The sequence below is a fragment of the Rhagoletis pomonella genome, unplaced genomic scaffold (genome assembly GCF_013731165.1).
Source record: "Rhagoletis pomonella isolate Grant_MI unplaced genomic scaffold, Rhpom_1.0 Rhpom_scaffold_00005, whole genome shotgun sequence".
NCBI classification, from domain to species: Eukaryota; Metazoa; Arthropoda; class Insecta; order Diptera; family Tephritidae; genus Rhagoletis; species Rhagoletis pomonella.
This window is the reverse complement of record NW_023458559.1, coordinates 64,539,332-64,558,994: the sequence shown is the minus strand read 5'-3', so window position 1 is coordinate 64,558,994 and position 19,663 is coordinate 64,539,332. Positions and strand designations below refer to the sequence as shown.

General features: G+C 36.7%; 1 protein-coding gene across 1 annotated transcript in view; it reads right to left on the bottom strand.

Moving 5' to 3' along the window:
- The window catches only part of LOC118740181 (circadian clock-controlled protein daywake-like), a 146,347-nt gene extending 127,633 nt beyond the window's left edge, over positions 1-18,714 (bottom strand). Inside the window, exon 1 of the mRNA XM_036471677.1 lies at positions 18,630-18,714. Coding sequence (XP_036327570.1) covers positions 18,630-18,714 — 85 coding nt within the window. The remainder of the gene's footprint in view (positions 1-18,629) is intronic.
- Positions 18,715-19,663: the final 949 nt, after the last annotated feature.

Sequence of the window (19,663 nt, the reverse complement as noted above, 5' to 3'; positions counted from 1 at the left end):
CTCAGAATCGACCTAACTTTTGCTAACCTGAATTTGTTCCACAGTGTTACAGTAGTATCAGTTGGATGTGCAGTATAGCAGAAGTAAGCTGAATACCGTCGCCGACACATTATCACGTCAACTAGCAGAATAATTACGTTTAACATCTGATGATCAGCGGTAAAACAGGCTTAAGAAGAAAACAGAAGAAGTACATACGAATGCGCAAGCTAATCCTGGATTTTGTATTGAAGAGGGGAAAGTTTATCATCGTTTTCCCATTGAGACAGACTATACCGATTGCAACTGGAAACTGTGTGTCAATAAACCTGGTCGAGTTCGTGTTCTTATGGAAAACTACGATAGTCTGACTGCTGGTCATATGGGAATAAGAAAAACTACTATTCGCATTACCAATCAATATTATTGGCCAGGTATGTATCGTGACATAAGACGTTATGTAAAGCGACGTCCATCGGGAATGATGTTTTCAGAGACATCTAAAAAACCGTGAACTGTGCGCTGATTTCGTTGGTACTTTATCTCGTTCGAAACATGGCGATTTAACAGTTTTGGTATTTTCCGACAATTTTGCGTAAGGGTAGAATTAGTTTCATTACGATCTCCTAATGCAAGCAACATGTGCAAGATATTCCGGGAATGCAATTTTTCGCGCCTTGGAGTTCCGAAAACCTTTTTATCCGGTAATGGGACTCAATTTTGCCAGTCGTTTTATTAAATCTAGACATTAGTATACGGTACACAGCTCCATAAATGCCCCAAGAAAATCGAACAGAAAGGGCTAACAGAACAATCAAAACTATGATTGCTCAATTTGCTGACGGAGCACATAACACTTGGGTTGAACTTGTTCCAGAATTTTTGTTAGCAATCAATACCACGGTTTCAAACTCCACAGGCTACAGTTCTGCATATATTGTTCAAGGTGGTAACCAAGATTTCCAGCCTCCCTTTATGATCAAAGTATACAGCCAAGCGAGATTTCGGAAGAAATTAACGTACTTAAACTAGCGAGCTTAAAGAAATAATTTTAATCGTTTGTAGAAATTTGGAGCAAGCAGCACTAACTTAAGCGAAACCGTAAAATTTTCGACATCGGCAGTGGAAACCTAAAATTGGAGACCAAGTATTACTTCGACCACACCATATTTAAAGCACAGTAGAAAATTTTGCCGCCATACTTGGACCTAAGTATGGTGATCTATTTACTGTAATTGGATGTAAGTATTTCACCTGTAATTGTAAAACTGAGAAAGGAAAATGATTTACGACTCCGGACAGGTCACTTATCACTAGGGAAGACAAAATTATGCACAAAAAATTCAATCATATGATTATTAAAAATACTCCAAAATACTAAAAATATGCTTGATATATGCCCCAAAAATGTATATAACGAAAACTTTTTCGATTATTTATTTATTATGTTTAATACACCTTGATACATATACATATGTATTGAAATTGACGCTCTACGTCACAAGACTTTGTTGGATAGAATTTAAAAGATGACAATTCTCCAGGTGAAAATATTGCAACATTTTATTGAAGTGTTGCTTCACACAAAATATTTTTGTTGCTGATATTGAGCAGTTACAAAATATGCATAACAAAACTCGCTGCTCAGTTCGTAACACACCTGAGGATGGATTCTGTAACTGTGAAGAAATGTATGTAGTGTACACCGAGTGCCAAACTCAGAACCAAGAACTCACCGAATAAAATTCAGTGAGTTTTTCGGAAGAGAAGTGTACACAATTTTGACAGTTAAAACTCATTCTCACACGTGCTGGATCGCAAAATTAAGAGTGCACTTAATTGTCAGAGTATACTTGAAAACTCACAGTTACAGAATCCAGCCCCTGGACACTGTTAAACAGCTTTCGCTAAAAACGAAAAATTTCTCTTGAATTTTTCAACCACGAAGACTAGCAAACGAAACTGAAGCTACCCCGGATTTAAATTCTTTACAAGGGCTTCGGGCAATGCGAGCAAAATTTTCCTAGTCCACAGAAAAAAACTGGCAAAGGTTTTATCAGCAAGTTAGGCGCTTTAAAATTCTCTTCTAGCAGGAGGATACATATCTCAATCTGATTTCATGGTAATGATATTGAGGCCAGTGAAAAGATGTGCTAAAATATCCAAACTATGGGTTGTGCAAAGATTGCTAATCATGTTTTACAAGTTGAGATTGTTTCGGATTCATATAGTACAGTTAATTTTGAACAAATACTTACCTAAGACTTGATGCTCGAACATTTTAATATGGCCACCATTTTAGCCGATTAGTGTATTCAAGTTCGACTACTGGTCGACGGAATAGTAAAATGGAAAAATTATTATTTTTTTTGTTATAAAAGCTGTGGCTCTTTAGCAAAAAAGGGCAAACCACTGAAAGCACTTCTTATAAAAATCAATCGGTCATTCTGAGACTGGAGTTAAAATAGTGATCAGAATTATTTGTGAGGAAGAAACTCAGTCGCATACTTCGAAAAAGTATGAACGCCAAATATTTCTTCCATAATTTCCACTTCTGAAAGAGTTCTTTAGGGATCCAGTGCCTTGTTAGGCGACATTGTCTTTCCGCACATCAGATACTTATGTATGTCTATACGTATAGTGTCTAAAGCAATCATTGAAAAAAAAAGTCAAGTTGAAAAAGAAATTATTGAAGTTTCCATTTTCATGTTAAAACAAAACTTCTTAAATAAGTTTTCGTCTATGTTGCAACATATGTTGCGCAGCGGATATATTGCAGTGACAATTTGTCCGCCAATCGTATGCTGCCGTGAAGCAGCTTCGCCGCAGATTTTTCGATTTATAAAATTTTACTAGCTTAGTATTTTTTCAAAACAACTTTTTACTACTCCAAATCATTGACAATTTTTCTTGCCGCGGATTATCTGGCACTCACGGTTGATTGCAATGGCGACAGCTTGCGATAAAGTTGCATTTTGCATTTACTCTGTTTGAGAATTTTTTCGCTTTGTTTTATTTATGCAGAACAGCGCGCATCGTGGGCTTAAAGTTTATTTATATAGTGTATTTTAATGCACGAATGCATACACAGATACATTTGCACAGCAATGAAAACAAGTAAAAGAAAAGTCAAAAGTTGTTTGAATAATATTGACAAAAGTATTTATTTATATTCGACTGAAGTAGTCGAGAAAAAGAAATAAAAAAACAGCGAACTGTTGCTGCAAGAAATAATAAAAATAGTATAGTAAACGTGAATAAAGAAAATAACTGCGTTTAGAATAACCAGCTGATAAGTTAAAGATGCTAGCGTACAGAGCCTGTAAAAGGTTAGACTCATGTAGGACCGGTTTTTTTATTTCTTCTAAGATGTCTATGAATGTCAATTTATTTTTACTAGTGTTCGCCCAGCGGTTGAAATTCAACCTTTTAAAATAAGCGGAGCTGAGGTGGGCTGAGTTGAGCCGGGTTGAGTTAATTGAACTGAATTGAGGTGAAATGCGTTGAACAACATAGCAGAATATAACATAAAATAACATAACAACACCACATAACACAACTCAACACAAAACAACACAACGTAATATAACTTAACATAACATAAGATAACATAACATGACTTAGCTCGGTATAACATGACACGGCATAACACAGCTTAACATAACATAACTTAACGTAACATAACATAATATGGCATAACATAATATGGCATAACATAGCATAGCATAACATGTCATAACATGGCATATCATAACATAACATAACATGACATAACATAACATAACATAACATAACATAAGATAACATAACATAGCATAACAAAACAACATTACATAACACAACATAACATAACACAACATAACATAACACAACATAACATAACATAACACAACATAACATAACAAAATAACTTAACATGTCATTCTTCAATTGTATCTCTTTCTTTTTCTGTCTTTGTCTCTACCTTTATCTACATATATTATTTTCTATATCTTTATCTTTTAATTTTTATTTTTATCATTTCCTTAACTTTTAACCAGATCTTTATCTTCATCCTTTTCTCCATCTACATATTCACCCACATCTTTGCGATTACATATGTATACTATGAAGAATTTAAATTTACCTTTCTCTTTGTCTTCATGTTTCGGTTTCTCTTACTTCTGTTAATCTTTGCTTTATCCTTTCTTCTTCCCCATACTCAACTTTACCTTCTTCCTTGTTTGAGTTTAATCTATTCATGTACATACATACATACATTTTATTCCTAAACTGCTGCTTAGCACGTTTCTGTAATTCACTATCAATATTAAAGCATACATTTAGGAGGCATTTCCGCCCCAACCATGTACATGTATGGCATTGGTATTGGTGTGACTTTTGAATTGATTTTTTCGCTCTATTTTAAACTTATTTGAAATTTTAAAAATTGCCTGCACATCAGCATCAAAATACCTTTCTAATGATATATAATTGTTTATACCTTAGAAGTATAGTTTAGCCGTAAAAGGGGTGTAAAGGAAACATGATTGCCTATTTATATAATTGATTTCTGAACGGCGATTCTATTTTTATGGCAACCTGATTTTCATAGCAGAAATACCCTCTGGTGCTTGCCATTGCCTGCAGAAGGGCGACCGCTGTTAAGAAAAAACCTTTTTTCTATATTTTTTTGCGATTTTGTTTTGACCAGGGCATCAACCCAGCGCATTCGGAGTGGTAGCATGCACTGAGATAACCGCTACACCACAGCGGCTGCATGTATATAAAAACATACCTATAATATGTGCAACGCAATCACAATTCGGCACTTTTGACAGCCCACTAATGCAAGTTTTCCTATCGGCGACAAAGTTTTCCATTTTGTTTACACGAAATAAGAAAACTTTTATGCGCTTGCATACTTGTGCACTGATTCGAATAGAGTTGAAGAAATTTAGAGTAGATTTTAATTTAAGTGCAGTGGAGTATTTTATTTTTGTGTGGGAGGTAGTTGAGTAGTTGTGAACTTGACGGCGAATTTTTTCGCATTTGGATCATTCACAGAAGGAATTGAAGAAAAATGAAATGAATTGGATACGAATAAAATGAAATGAATGGAAATGGAATGGAATAAGATAAATCTAGCGAAATGAAATTAAATAAAGTAAACGAACTGGTGGCCGCTGTTGCTGGGTGGTTAGAGGTGAGTACTACCACTGCGTAGGACGTGGGTTGAATCTCTGGTCCAGGTAACATCTAAATTAGCAAAAGTTCTAAATTATAAAAAGATTTTTTTTTATAACAACGGTAGCCTCCGAGTGTATTTCTGCCATGAAAAAAACTTCTCATAAAATCCATTTGCCGTTTGGAGACAGCGAAATATGTGGGTCCCTTCCTTTGTGTGACAACATCAAGGCGCATGCCACAAATCGGAGGAGAGGTCCTCCAAACCCTTAAAAAGGTGTAATCGCCAAAATATTATTATTGTTATTATTAAATGAACTCCAATTAAGCAGCAGATTGGTTGCACAAGATCGACAAGAGAGGTTAATATCTACCCTGTCAAGTGTCTACAGTGTCAACTAAGTGCAGAGAGGGCCTAGAGCTCGCTCATGATGCGCTGAAAGCTTGTCCGATATTTCTGATTCAGATGAGTCCTTTGACTGGATTCTGTGCGATTGGAATTCACGAGCTGTTGCGGCTGCTTGGAGGTGGATCATCTCAACACTTGTTGATGTATTGTGGAACGATTTTCCATCATCCCTTGTAAAAATTGGTTTGGAGACAAACCAGTTTCGGCGTTGTGCCATCTTCAGTGTCATTTTTCGTTCGAACGAAATTGAAAAGAGATGACGAAAGATCGTTCCACAATACATCATACTCCTACCCTGTCGGAAACACCAACAACGAAAATGTCAACACGTAAGGGCCGTCCGCAGTTCTTAAGAAAAATCAGAAGATATATTATTCATTATTTCTGTTGCTGTAAATTTTTCAAAGAAATAAATATGCTTTTACGGATTTTAGCATGATAAAAACATTACAAGGTAAATTCATTCTCTCATTTCGTCGGCCATGATTTTTTTCTGACGTTTGCCAACATTTTAAAATCATATAAAATTGAAAATAAAAAAATTAAATTGTTCACAATTGTTGTTGTTTGAGATTGAAAATGAGAATGTGTGTGTGAGTTTGAGTTTTGATTTTAAAATTATATTGTTGGCAAACGTCAGACTGCCTCTCAATGGTTTTACCTTGTTATGTTTTTATCATGGATTTTAGAAATTTTGTTAGAAAAAAACTTCTTCTCTTCATTTTTTGAGCGTCATTTTATTATCCCAGTAAAATTAGATCAAATTGGTACGAAGAACAAAAAGTAGCAGCGAAATTTTCATGTTGTTTACTTCTATTTGATACGTAGATCATGGATCCACAGTCTTGCCCCTAAATTTCATATGGGAACATTCTGCCATTTTGGATTTTATGCTTTTATGGGATTTTTGCGACTTGCAGCCTTACTTTGCATATTTTGTGAAAAAAGGTTGCATACAAATTTTTTGGGGAATTTAATTTCCCACATTTTTTGTATATACGGTTTAAAAAAATAAACAATATTTTTTATTGTAAATAACTGGTAAACACTGAGAAAAATTTGTACATTGTAACGGTTTTCCACATTTTTCAACAATTTCTGTGCAAAATTCGTAGCATATTCAAATTTCGAGGTTGTAGAGGATTTCATTCTCCACAACTTATGTACGCAAAATTTTTTTTTATTCGAGGCTTAGATCAAGACCGGGAACGTGCCAAACATAGCGATGAAGGGAAAAAAAATGTATTTCCAAGTCACGTCAACCGGTACAGTACGATGCCCAAAATTCTATAGGACCGATTACAAAGATTAAGATCTTCTTAAATGATCGCATAGATGTCCCCCATTGACAACTGTGTGGCTTTTTGAAAAATTCAACATGGCGTCTCAACTATGGCGTCAAAACTCACCGTAAATTAGATTTTGTTTTTCAACTTTTGTGCCACCGGAGAACCCAAGACTAAAAAAGAAAAAGTAACATCAGTTTGCTGATTGCGAACCTAGAGCATGATTTTAAAAATTAAAAATTGCGAATCCAATAAGGGGACCAAAAAATATCTATGATTTCAATTGTTTTAGATTTTTTTTTTTAATAAATAAATTGTTTTTTACAGAAAAAAATTTTATACGAAAAACATAATTTGTACGAAAAAAATGCCTGATGCCTTCAGCAAAAAATATCAAAAATCAACGGCATTTTGTAGTCACTTCAAATAAGCATATTATTATACTAAAATTGAATGGGCTACAAAACTGCACACCAAAAAAATTACCGAAAGTTGTGCCAAAATAGTTTGAAATTTTCCTGAAAATTTGGCAAGTTTTTTTGATTTTTAGAACAAGTTTGAAAATTGTGTTCAAATAGTTTATATTATAGAATTGTGTTTTTATAACAAATTTACGAAAACAATTTTGTGTGAAAAACATTATGAACAGCTATTGTAACAAGTAACTTTTAACAATTCTCATATAAAAATTTAAGATTATCGTTAATTTCTTCATGATCCAATGATCGGATTCAAACCTGTATTTCATTAGCATTGGACCACCTATAAGGTAAGAATTATAGAAATCTGTTAACGTGGTCCAAATTTATGCGGTAACATACATAATAAAAAAAAACAATATTCCGACGAATAGATAACATCCTTTTTGTTAAGTCGGTTAAAAAAAAATTATACTGGAAACTTTTTTTGGTTGGTGTATATTTTATTGAATAAATTTGAAAATATAGCGCATTATATTTTGGAAGAAATTAATAATTGTATGTTGTAGACAGACTTGATAAATTTAGAAAGTCTAACACTAAAAAAAAAACTATTGAATCTATTAAAAATGCACAGATATTTAGTTATTGTTCCTGCATTATTCAATTAAATGTTAATGCTCAAAATATATAAAACTTCTTACTTTTTGCTTCAATTTGTCATAATTACACAAGAACATATGTTCTTCATTCTGCTAGTTTGTGTAATTTTAACAAAACTCACCACCAATATATCGCAAGGAGAGCTTTTTGAGTTACAGAAACAAAAAAAAAAAATTGAAAAAATTTGCGATATAATATCGCATTAGTAACAGAGACGCATTACTGATTACGAATCTAAAATCATACCAGATTCTTACTAACATGTTACTCATACGTCACGTACTCGATTTCAACTTTTTCCATGATTAATGGTAGATCCTAATGGATCCGCCATTTGAATGTTTTAAATCTGATTTCAGATTCTTAATCTCAAACCCCCAAAACCCCCGTGGAAAGCGTTTCTAAAAGACGAAGGATCGACTTAATTTTTTTTTGGTGCCTTATTGGGTACGCCATTTTGAATTTTTCCAACCTGACCTCAGAGTCATAATAAGCGGCACCAAGAGCCGCAGAGGAAAACGTTTCAAGCGAATCGGAATGACTTAAATATTTCGGCCGCCATATTGGGTAGGATAAAAAAAATAAATAAAATGAGAAATAGAAAGTAAGGAGCCACATATATATATATATGTAATAATAATAATAATAGAGCGCGCACTGCTTACCACTACACCACAGCGGCTCACCAATATATATCTATTGTCAAGTATAAGAATAAAATTTGCTCTGATTTAAATTTGTTGAAATATAAAAATTCGTTTTACTTCGACTTCGATAGCTTTTAGGTAGGAAATTTCATGGAAATCTGGCATGTTAGTAAACTAGTTCTAAAAGTTTCGTTTAAGGGGATTGGGAATAAAACATCCTATTTTTTCCTATATTTCTATAAGTCTTATCTGATCACTACCAAATTTTATATTGGAAGTATTAAGGCTAAAAGCAAGTCTTTTCTGCCGGCTACGGTCTGAAGTTGATTTTTTCAGTTTTTGCATATTGTAAATATTTGATTGTAAATTAAATACATATAAATAAGGAAGGGATGCAATACCAATAAGGTTTTCTACCCCACCATGGACCGATGGACAATGGAGGTATTACCATAAGGAAAGGTGGGTCGCCAGCTGGAAAGATTGGAAACCACTGCACTAGTGGAATCACTGTGCGTCGATTGGGAAGTTGCTTTAATGTGCCGAGTAGGCGAACGAAAGGATTTTTAGGCACAATAATTAAATTGATAAAAGCTTATTGAAATCCCAATATATTTTTAAGTTTGGTAGCTTAAGGGTTTAAACTATATACTGCAGCTCATTTGGATAGCGCTGAACGAATAAAGGAATTGTTCTATATTTACTATATATCTTTTTTGAGTCGCAATTTTATATAGTGATGGTATCTTTTAAATATATCTTCTTCATAAACATTTCTTCACACAGATAAATTTTCTTGTACAAATAAATATTTGTGTACAAATTAAAATTACTTGCTAGTACGAATAACTTCTTCCTCCAGTCACTTACAACTCCCTCTATCGATGGGCATTACTTCGTCATGCTTTATAAGTTTCGTTCATTCTACCACCACTTCCATCAGCGTTGCCATTTTAGCCGTTTTCCGGCTAGATTTAGCCGGTTTTGATAGCAACTAGCCGGAGAAAATTCGATCTAGCCGGCAGCCGATTTGTTAGCCGGTTTGTAAAAAAAAGTTAGCCGTTTTTAGCCGATTTTACTATTTGCCTAATTTTCAGGTGCAAAAAGTAAACAAGTTGTTCGAAAGCAATAATGCAGACCCAATGAAGATTTTTAATGAACTCAATGTTTTACTTTCGCATCTATGCTCCCTAGTGGTTATTAGCGCGGACACATTTTATCCTATATGCTCCCCGTTGGAACCATACCTTGCTCCACTTCCTCAGTTTTATCACAGTTTTGAAGAGTATTTAAAAACAAAAGTAAGCACAAACGCTTTTGACCACGAAGCCGAGAAAATAATTCGAAAAATGGTCGCTATTTTATTATCACTTTAATAAAGGAATTACGCCAACGCCTCCCTACAAATATTGCCATTCTAAAAAAAATTGACTTTTTTCGGTTGGAAATGCATTAAGAGTAATTAAACCAAAAGTATTTGTTCAATTACAGCAACAAAAACACAAATATAATGCCGACGAAATAACATCCATAGAGATGCAATGGCAACGGTTAACGTTATATACCTAGAGTAATTTAGACTTAACTGTAAAATTTTGGGCCGAAGTTTATCAATTTCGAAATGCCCTAGGAGAAAACCCTTTTGCTGACCTTTCCAACCTAGTTTTTAGTTTTCTTGTTTTGCCTATAAGTAATGCAGAAGTAGAGCGAATATTTAGTTCAATGAACATAATAAAAACTAAGCAAAGAAATCCAATGTGCGTTAAAACGTTAAACGCTATTTTATATATAAGATACGGTTTAAAACGTGAAGAAAAATGCTGCCATAATTTTACTGTAGATGACGATCTCTTAAAATTAATGAATTCAGGTGATATATACAATAGTGATTCATTTGATGATGAGGAATATACACTCGATATAAATTAATGGTGTTAACTAGTCTTTCGTTTCTTGCGATTTATTTAAATAAAGCATGTGAATTTCCACTAAAACATTTTAGCCGTTTTTAGCCGCTTTTTTTTGCCGATCTAGCCGGTCGGCCCAAAAAGTTCTGGCAACACTGACTTCCATTCAAACGCATCGTCCATTTTACCGCCTCAACTACCTTTGACATTTCGTTTCTATAAATATGACCGCGTCATTTGACTTTGACACTGAATTATTGCAAGCGAAAAATTGCCTTTTGCCACATCAACGGCAATGGCAACAGCAACGACAACGACAACGACAACGACAATGACAACATGACAGCCCGCACTGGAGAAGCTTCATCAACTCACAACCAACCGAGTGACAACAGCCAGCCGATAGCACAGCTAAGGGCGCAAGGCCTGCCGGAGTTAAAGTAAAACCAGGCGGCAAGTGCGATGTGGCAACTGTCGTGGACGAACAGCTGTGATGGGCAGTGAAGGCCAAAGAGCTGGGAGGGAGGCTCAGATATGAGTATGTTGGTAGCTACACTGAAGTGCTTTAATGGTGCTCAATACTAATAGAACATTAGCGAAATTGTATGCGTGATGGGGTTCTACATAAGTTATGCTTATGTGACATAGGTGAGCTGACAGTGGCGTGATGTTGCAGTGGACTTTACACAAAGTGCTGGTATCAATTTTGAGTGACTACGTAGTTGCTAGCGGAGACTTCATTGGAGCGAAGTGTGTATAAAAGGCATGATAAACTCTTATAAAGAAAAACTAAGTTTGAGCAGATTTTTTACTGCCGATCATAGCACAATGTTAAATTTCCAAAGAGTGACGTTTAAGATACTATGATTTTGCATTGATCAGCCTCTCCTATCCCCTTCCTCTGCTTCGCAGTTTTTGCCAAGTGCAGCAATTTTGTTTATGGTTACAATGTTGCTTAAGTCATTACTTTGGTGGTGTAGCTGCATGGCTTTCGGATTCTCCATGAGAACCTCGGTTATGCATTAAGTAGTATTATTTGAAGCATCGCATTGTGCTTGAGTTCGCAGAAGCATGCACATATGTATGCATGGCTCTTAATTCACGTCAAGGATATAATAATATATATTATAAACTTACGCAAAAACATTTATTTTTGTAGCTGCTGAAAACTGCAATCTCATAAATAAATTTGCGGCTGATTGGCTTTTAAGCGATTTTCGCGCGATACTTCTTGTGTATAAATTTGCAGAAAGAAAGGGAACAAAAAATGCTGCAGGCCAAGTTCGCTCATGTAACTAAAAGATGCATGCAAAAAGGTTGTAAATATGAGTAAGAATGAGTAAGAGCCTAAACTTAATTCTGAGTATGAATATGAGAATGAGTAATGAGTTAAAGGTTATGAGTCATGAGTTTAGTTAAGGGCTATAAATTACGAGTTAGGAGTTAAAGAGTCATGAGTTGTGTCATAAGTTGAGTCATAAGCTAGCTAAATCATGGGTTGAGATATGAGTTATCGGTTATTATCTGAAGAGTTGTGAGTGAGTAGTTATGAGTTATAAGTGTTGAGTTATGAGGTACTGGCTATGAGTTAGGAGTGGTGAATAATGAGTTACGAGTTATCAGCTGTGATGCATAAGTTATGAGTCATGAGTTAAAAATAGTCAGTTGAGTTGTGAGTTTTGAGTTAAGTTATAGGTAGTGAGTTATTGGTTATATATTTTGAGTAATGAACAATGAATTATGATTTAAAGGTTAACAGCTATAAGTTTAAATACAAATATAGGTATACATATACATTCAAAATTATGCGTTCGTCATAAAATGCGAAGAACTGCTTCTTACTGCATGCTAATCATATGGGCAAGAAAGACTTTACTTTAGGTTTGTTCAACAAGGTATAAACAGATTTGCTCCAGCTTTCATATGATTTCATGTGAGTATGAATATGAATATGAGTTTAAATTCTGGTCATCACCATTGACAACAAAAACACTTTATTTCAATTTCCCCTAATTTTTTTCTCCTCACTCCCGCTCACTATGCTTCCCTACGCCGCCCGTCATTTCCGCCTCCCTGCCTTAAACAATCGCCATCACTTCATTGTGGCTTCATCAATTACGCTACAAAAGTTTTAAGCTGCGTTTGCAGTTTGCTAATTTTGACATTCCACTCATTTCCCATAACTTTTCGCCCGATTCAGCAAATATCATCATCCACTGCATATATACTTATGTATCAATAGCTCAATGGCTTTCAATAAATTTATGTGCGTGCGTGTGTGTCCGATCCTGCCCATAAATAGCATATCCTGATTGCCAATTCGCTTCATTAAAATGCTGATTAAGTTCCATCATTAACGCGATTAATATGGCGTTACATTGACGGTGACAGCTTCTAAGTTTCCGCTTCAACTTCAGCAGTAATTTCAATATAAACAATGACTAGCTGACTCACCAGTTGACTGACTGCATGGCTGGCTATCTGCTGCGATTGGCAATCAATGACATGACCCAGTAGCAGCAGCAGCAACAACACCACTAGCAGCGTGATTAACAACATTACGAGCGCGTAGCTGTCAAATGCCAATAACCAGCTAAATAGAACTTTCTCTCTTTAGTCCAGCGATACTTCAGCAATTTCCTTATTGCGTTTTTGTATGGAAATATGGGCTACTAAATCTACTCTTAACGGCTAACCTGTGTGGTGGCGCTCAAGTGCCTAGGCAGTTTATGTGAAGAGTGTTGATGACTCGACGGATAACATCAGTTTCTACACTGCTATGTTATCTACACTTCGCCTCTCTACATATATTCTACTCGTACATTCATTTGTGTTTAGCTGTTCTCTCGCATCAATGTATCGCTTGAATGGCTGATTGCTTGTGTCAGTTTTACTGGCCATCACAGCACGTCTAAATTGTTATGGCAAGCGTTAGGTGATAAAAATCTAGTAGCCCATCTGGCCAACATTGATGCAGCCTGTTAACGTTTTCATTGACTTTTATGCTGTGTTTTAATTGATATTACATTTTTGTGGAGCCAATTCGGAGTTATTCGGAGTATTAAAAAGTGATAGAGAAGCCGAAATAAGCTAAATATGCTCTAAATTCACTCGTTTTCACACCGGCGGAGTAAAAGAGCACTGTGAATTTGTTGAAACTTCATATTTGTAGAAATGTTTCGGTATGTTCAGAATCGGAACAAATGGTAGAGCAGCAGCCTTTGGAACAGAAGTCCAAGAAACATATTCAAGGATGGGCTAAAGTTGTATGGTGGAGTTCGCGGAGGTCTTTTGACTGGCTATCTACAAGTGTTATTTAGGACTTCAGCCAAGACACTGGAAGAGTGCCCACGGAAACACTGTAGGACGTTTCTGCAGCAACCGTCTGTCTATGGACCACAAAACCGAAAATTGCTTTAGTGGCGCGAGATGCCGTTGGTGAGACCAGAAGCACAATTCGAACCTTCATACCCACGAAAACAGGGGCACATGGAGATCGGAAACCAGCAAACCCTGGAGCATTCAGGTACAGTAATAAGGTAGCGCTGATTGTGCGTTATCCATTTTTGTCTCTGACGCTGGAACGGTGACTAGGCCCGTTCGTCCAGAAAATGAACAGAGCGATTTATGTAAGTCCGAAGCGGAGTTAAGAGAACAGTCCCCGGCCATGAATGCCCCCTGCTTCAACACGAACGCGGTAGCTTAAAAGACCAAGTGCACAGACGGCGTCTCCGACCAGCACGCGGAGTTCATCGAAGGTGCAGAGCGGAAACTAGGCCTCAAGTAACTAACAACTTCAGCCAGCAACGTAGATCCTGCCATGGCCCCACATATCAGCACATTCGGCAGGCTGGCCCATAATTTTATAGTTCGATATCTATCCGCCTGGTCCTCGGCACGGACGTATACGCCGACTTAATACTGCGCGGTATACGCCCGAACGTCTTGGCGCCTCTGCTAGCTTATAGTACCATCTTCGACTGGGTATTCTCGGGCGTTACCAGAGAGTTAATATACGTATACCGAAAGATGAAACCAAAGAAAATATCTCGGAGCCAATATGAACAATTTTATATATGTACATGTATTTATTTGGCTTCGGGTATATAGAATTTTCGTATATTATCAATCATATAGTACCCTGTTTAAGGTCTTTTAAATCCGACGATGGCAACTTTAGGACGTTCTGAGGATTATAATCGCATGTATATCTCGATTAAACAAGCACTCCTCAATAATGATGATGAAATGGGAACTTTCAAGTTCTCTAGGTTTGCAATCAATATAATTGGCTAGATATCGGTTTTGAAGTTATTATACATATACATTATTATATCTGTAGGTCTGACGACATTAACTAGATACTATCTAATAGGTTTTGTGCTCGAATTATTCGAGGTAGAAGATATGGAACAACCAATATTTTTTATGAAAAAAATTTTTAGGAAGTTTCGTATCCGATTTGGACAACAGATTATGTATTTGTATATTTATAATCTGACATCTGTCAATGTTCGTTGAACAGTTTCTCCTCTTCTAGTTCATTTAATACCCTGGCTCCTCTGTAATACCTAGTCAAATATTTTGATTTGTTTTAATTAAGTAAAACGCCTTATGTGCGGAATTATTTCAACACAAACGAATCTAGTTCCGGATATGGTAAGAAAGAAAACCTCTTTTCAAATTAAACGCTTTCAGCTCTTGCCAACTTCAGCCCACAACAGTGTGCATATGAACTAAATTTGGTGCAGAACAATTGCAACTTACCAAGAATAACATGAAAAAAGTTTCCGCTTTCATCATTTTCAACTTCAACTTAAAATTCCAAAGGCAAATGACACTTTGACAATGAGCGCAGCAAGAAAAAGACCAACATGCCAAAAAGAAGCTGAAGTTATAGGCTGACGGAAACGAGCAAGTAACAGAAATTCTTATGTGTAGGCGCCAACTTCAAATTAGAAGCTGTTGGAGATTTCTTGTACGCCGCAGCTGGTTGACAGGACGAGACAACTGCAGTGGTTGGGAGCTGAATATGTGGCTGCTGCAGTTGCAGCTGCAGCTAAATGAGAATAGAAGACGCCGCGGCGCACGCGCCCACGAGGAGTAATGATGACGATTTCGTTGATTTGAATGGTGATTAAAATGCAAGAAAATTTTCGTATGCCACAGCAGAGGCGGCGGTAGCATGTGATATGTTGCTACAACAGTAACTTTGTGAATTGAGAACTGTGAGTTGAGCAAATAAGTTTTCTTAGTTGGTTGGTTGCGTGCCTCCTTGCTTGGCTGTCTGCTTGCTTTGTGGTTAGTTATGCTGTCGTCCAACTTTTTACACTTCTCTGTCTTTGCAAACAAATGAGCAGGATGTGTAGGCGAAGCCGGAACAAAAAAAAAAAAACAAGGAAAAACATCGCATTGAAGAAAGCGACTGCATTTGTCTTGCTCGCCACCAAAAAAAAAAAACAAAAACGAATAGTAATGAAGAAAAATGCAGCATGTAAACCAGCGCGGTTGCTACTCTTCACTGGCTGGTTAAGAATAATCAAGCGGCGAAAACTTTTCTCACGACGTATAATTTTTATTATTTTCTTAAAAGTTGCTACTTCAAGCATGTTTCTTAGAATCTTGGTAGTTTATTTTTGGGCTATAATAAAGAAGAAGCTTTTATGCAGCAGCTGGTTTTGTTAATGCTTGTAAACGGAAACAAAACTTTTCATTGGTTTTCGAAACATGTTCGTGATCTATTAGCATATTAAAGAAAGAGCGCTTTTAGAAAAATATTAAAATAATTTGTTAAGGAAATGCATGCTCCGTAGCTGGAAATTATTATTTTTTTTTCATAAGGGTGGCAACCGAAAATTCTTTGGAAGCGAGCTAATGCTCGGAAACGGACGCAGTCATCAAAGCTCATACGAAAAAAGTCAATAAATCTCGAATGAAGCCTTTAACGGTTGATGACCAACCCGGCACGCCTTTTAAAGACAATGATTTGAGGCCATGTAGCTGAAAAGTTGGTCTTAAGTAGGTAAGGTGCCTTTGCTGGACAAAGCCAGACATCTCACCAAGCAATAGAAGAAATTTAAGGGTGGGAGGGGTTAGGAGAGAGGTAAGAAGACCGAAGGACCTTACAGCGTCTACTGTACTTGTTAGGGATGGGTAATTCGAAGCACCAATATTCGAATTTTAATCGAATTTGAGCTCCAAAATGGCGAATTTTTCAAATCGTACTTTGTGCTACTAAAATTTGGATAACATCCCATTTCTCTGAAAAAAATCAAATATCGTCTTTATTTGCGGAAACTCTGCAACCTTCTTCGTTCTGAATAAACTGACATCATGTACCACATTTGGCCAAAAATCTGGCTCGATAGAATTCTGCATGCCCTATTATTTTGTTCCTTGTTTACTTAAATATCTCGCTTAAAAAATAAAATAAAAAAAAATTATACGTTGCCATTGAATGTAAGACTTTTTTATTCGTTGTAAAAGTATAAACATACGTATAAATGTTTAAGTATGTAACATGAAGTATGTACAAATCTCTTTTGTTCTTGTAAAGCAACAAAAATAATTAAAAGTACATTACATTTATACTTAAAATTGATACTAAAAAATACATGATATAAATTTTTTGTATTTATTTTTGGTTATGAAGCTAAGAATAGCGACACGGGTAATTAATCACTTTAATGTAAGTTCAATTGAGTCTCTTTCTCGATTTGAGCTATCATTACAAACAAACATTTAAATTTTCAGTAAACAAATTTGTACCACCAAATTTCGAATCGAATAGGCGTATGGTTAGGCAATGTTCGAAATTCGGAAAAAGTCGAGTGACCCATCCCTAGTATCTGTCTTGTAAAAAAGATCGACCACGATGCCATTTTTGTGGTGGCGAAAACACTTTATCGCCCTAAACAGTATTTCACTCCACGGATCCAGGATCCCTCACAAGCTGCATCAAATGCAAAGTTGACAAAGAATGTTCCTTAGTAAATAGGAGAAGCTAAGGGAGAATGATGACACCTATGGCTTTTTGCAGGAGATACGCTCCGTGCTCGTAATGAAGCTCTTCTATCGACTGACGCCCATTCTCTTAAGCTCATCGAGAGTGCGAAACCGGGTACTTATTTAAACCTGAGGCTCGCAAAGGCTGGTCACCTGAGAAGTGGGTGTTGAGGTGATTCCACATCATCACCTCCATGCAGCTGGTGCAGTAAGGGTCATAGAAGATGTTCAGCCTTTCGACATAATTACGCAGCGACCAGTAAGAACTGCCACCAACTGAGAGAGATTGCTTAATCTCAAGAGCTCCCCAGACCGCCTCCGGTCTACCCGAGGCCAGAAGGATTTTGCCACCTTGCATTCCAGGATCTTCGCCCAGCGCTCGCTGAGCTGACTAAACGCCCATCCGCCCATCTATCCAGAAGCTGACCACATGAGGTCAGGATGCCCCCAGACCGGTCAGGATGCCCCCAGACCTTGACTATCCGGAAGTCCAAGAGCCTTAATAGCTGCTTGGCTGTCGGAATAATATATTCACCTCCTTAAAAGGTATTATACTAGACAGCAACCAATCCGAAGCCTCTTTTATCGCGGCCAACTCAGCCTGGAAGACGTTGCAGTGATCCGGTAGCCTAAATTTTAGGTTGATGGAGAGTTCTTCACAGAAGACACCTCCACCCACCTTCCCAATTGGCTTCGATCCATCTGTACTTAAGTTTACAGGTCCCCGTTTCCAGAAATTGCACGGACTTGATTCAGGCATATGCAACCACCTACTAACTTGCCCTCTCAATCTCTGTCCGATAAAACCTCTTTTCCTTTGGGTCATCCCCTGGAGTCTGACCCCCTAAAAATTGAGAGACTGGCTTATTTATTCAGGACAGTAGAGGATACTACATAAAAAGAATTTTATTAGAAAAATTTATATTTAAAGAAACTTCCCTTCTGGCTAAGGGAAACTAATCTACCATTCAAAACATACGCATTGCCACCATTGCCCATCGAGCCAAACATCAGTCAAGCACTCACGCCACCATGGCCACTGTATATTTGTCTAATTGCGTTTGAAAACCAGCGAAGCGTATGTTACAACGTCGCATTTGCTTTAACTGTGCACCACATTTAGTCATATCGCCAGTCCGTCAACCAACCAGCTAGCCATTGGGCCGTGTTGCAACGACGCGCTGCGATGTTGCGCATAATCAGCCGACGTAATTGGCCAATCAATTCTGTCATTGTTCGCATTTATTACGCTCATGGCGGTGATTATTCTCAAATGTGCAAATACACAGAGCAGAATAGGTTCATATATGCACATTCATACATAGTATGTACATACTTATTTATATATGTAAATGCATTATTTTTATATGTCTTCACACCTACAGTAAATTTATGCCAACATTTAGCAGTGAAAATTGTGATTTTATAACGAGGGTCATTTTATTACGTTGTTACTGCTTTTTCTCTTTTTTCGTTCTGGGCCAAAAGTAATTTTTGGGCTCTTTTTTAACGGCTCAACGCCAACCAATTTGACTGCCAAAAGTATGTTGGTACTTGTTTTGTTGTCCGCTGCAGGCAGCATATGGCAACGACATAAAAGTAAATCGCTCGGAATGGCATATTGCAAGCAATTTGATGGCATTTCTGTGCACGGCTCAGTGAACTCAATAGTCGGACATATTTTTTAAATTTTTCGATGAGGGGCTTTAATGAAGTTAATTGTTTTGGTTTTTTGGAAAAATTTGAATTAAAATCTTATTTTTTTAAGTTTTGAATTTTAAGAATTCTACAACAAACAACTTTATAAGCTGCAAGCTAACCTTAATTTGCGATATATAACTTTGTAGCTCCCAGCTTAGTAAAATCTAAATAAATTGATGAACCCTGCAAGACTTTTTCTCGTAGGTTACTGCGCTTTGCATTCGTTCATCTTTTCGATAGTCCACTTCAGCCTGGTTTAAAAGCTTCCTCGATTCACCAAGAAGCAGGAGTGCGGAAATGATGGCCGAGGGCCAAGTCTTTTCCAAACTGACAGGAAGAACAGCTTTAGACTAATCACCACCTAATCAATGACCCGCATTGTTCGTTCTTCATTGGTGCAGGACAAGTAGCGTTTTCACCAAGTTGAAATTCAATATAGCTGTAGTCCGGGAGCGAATTCCAACTCAGAGCTATTCAGTTT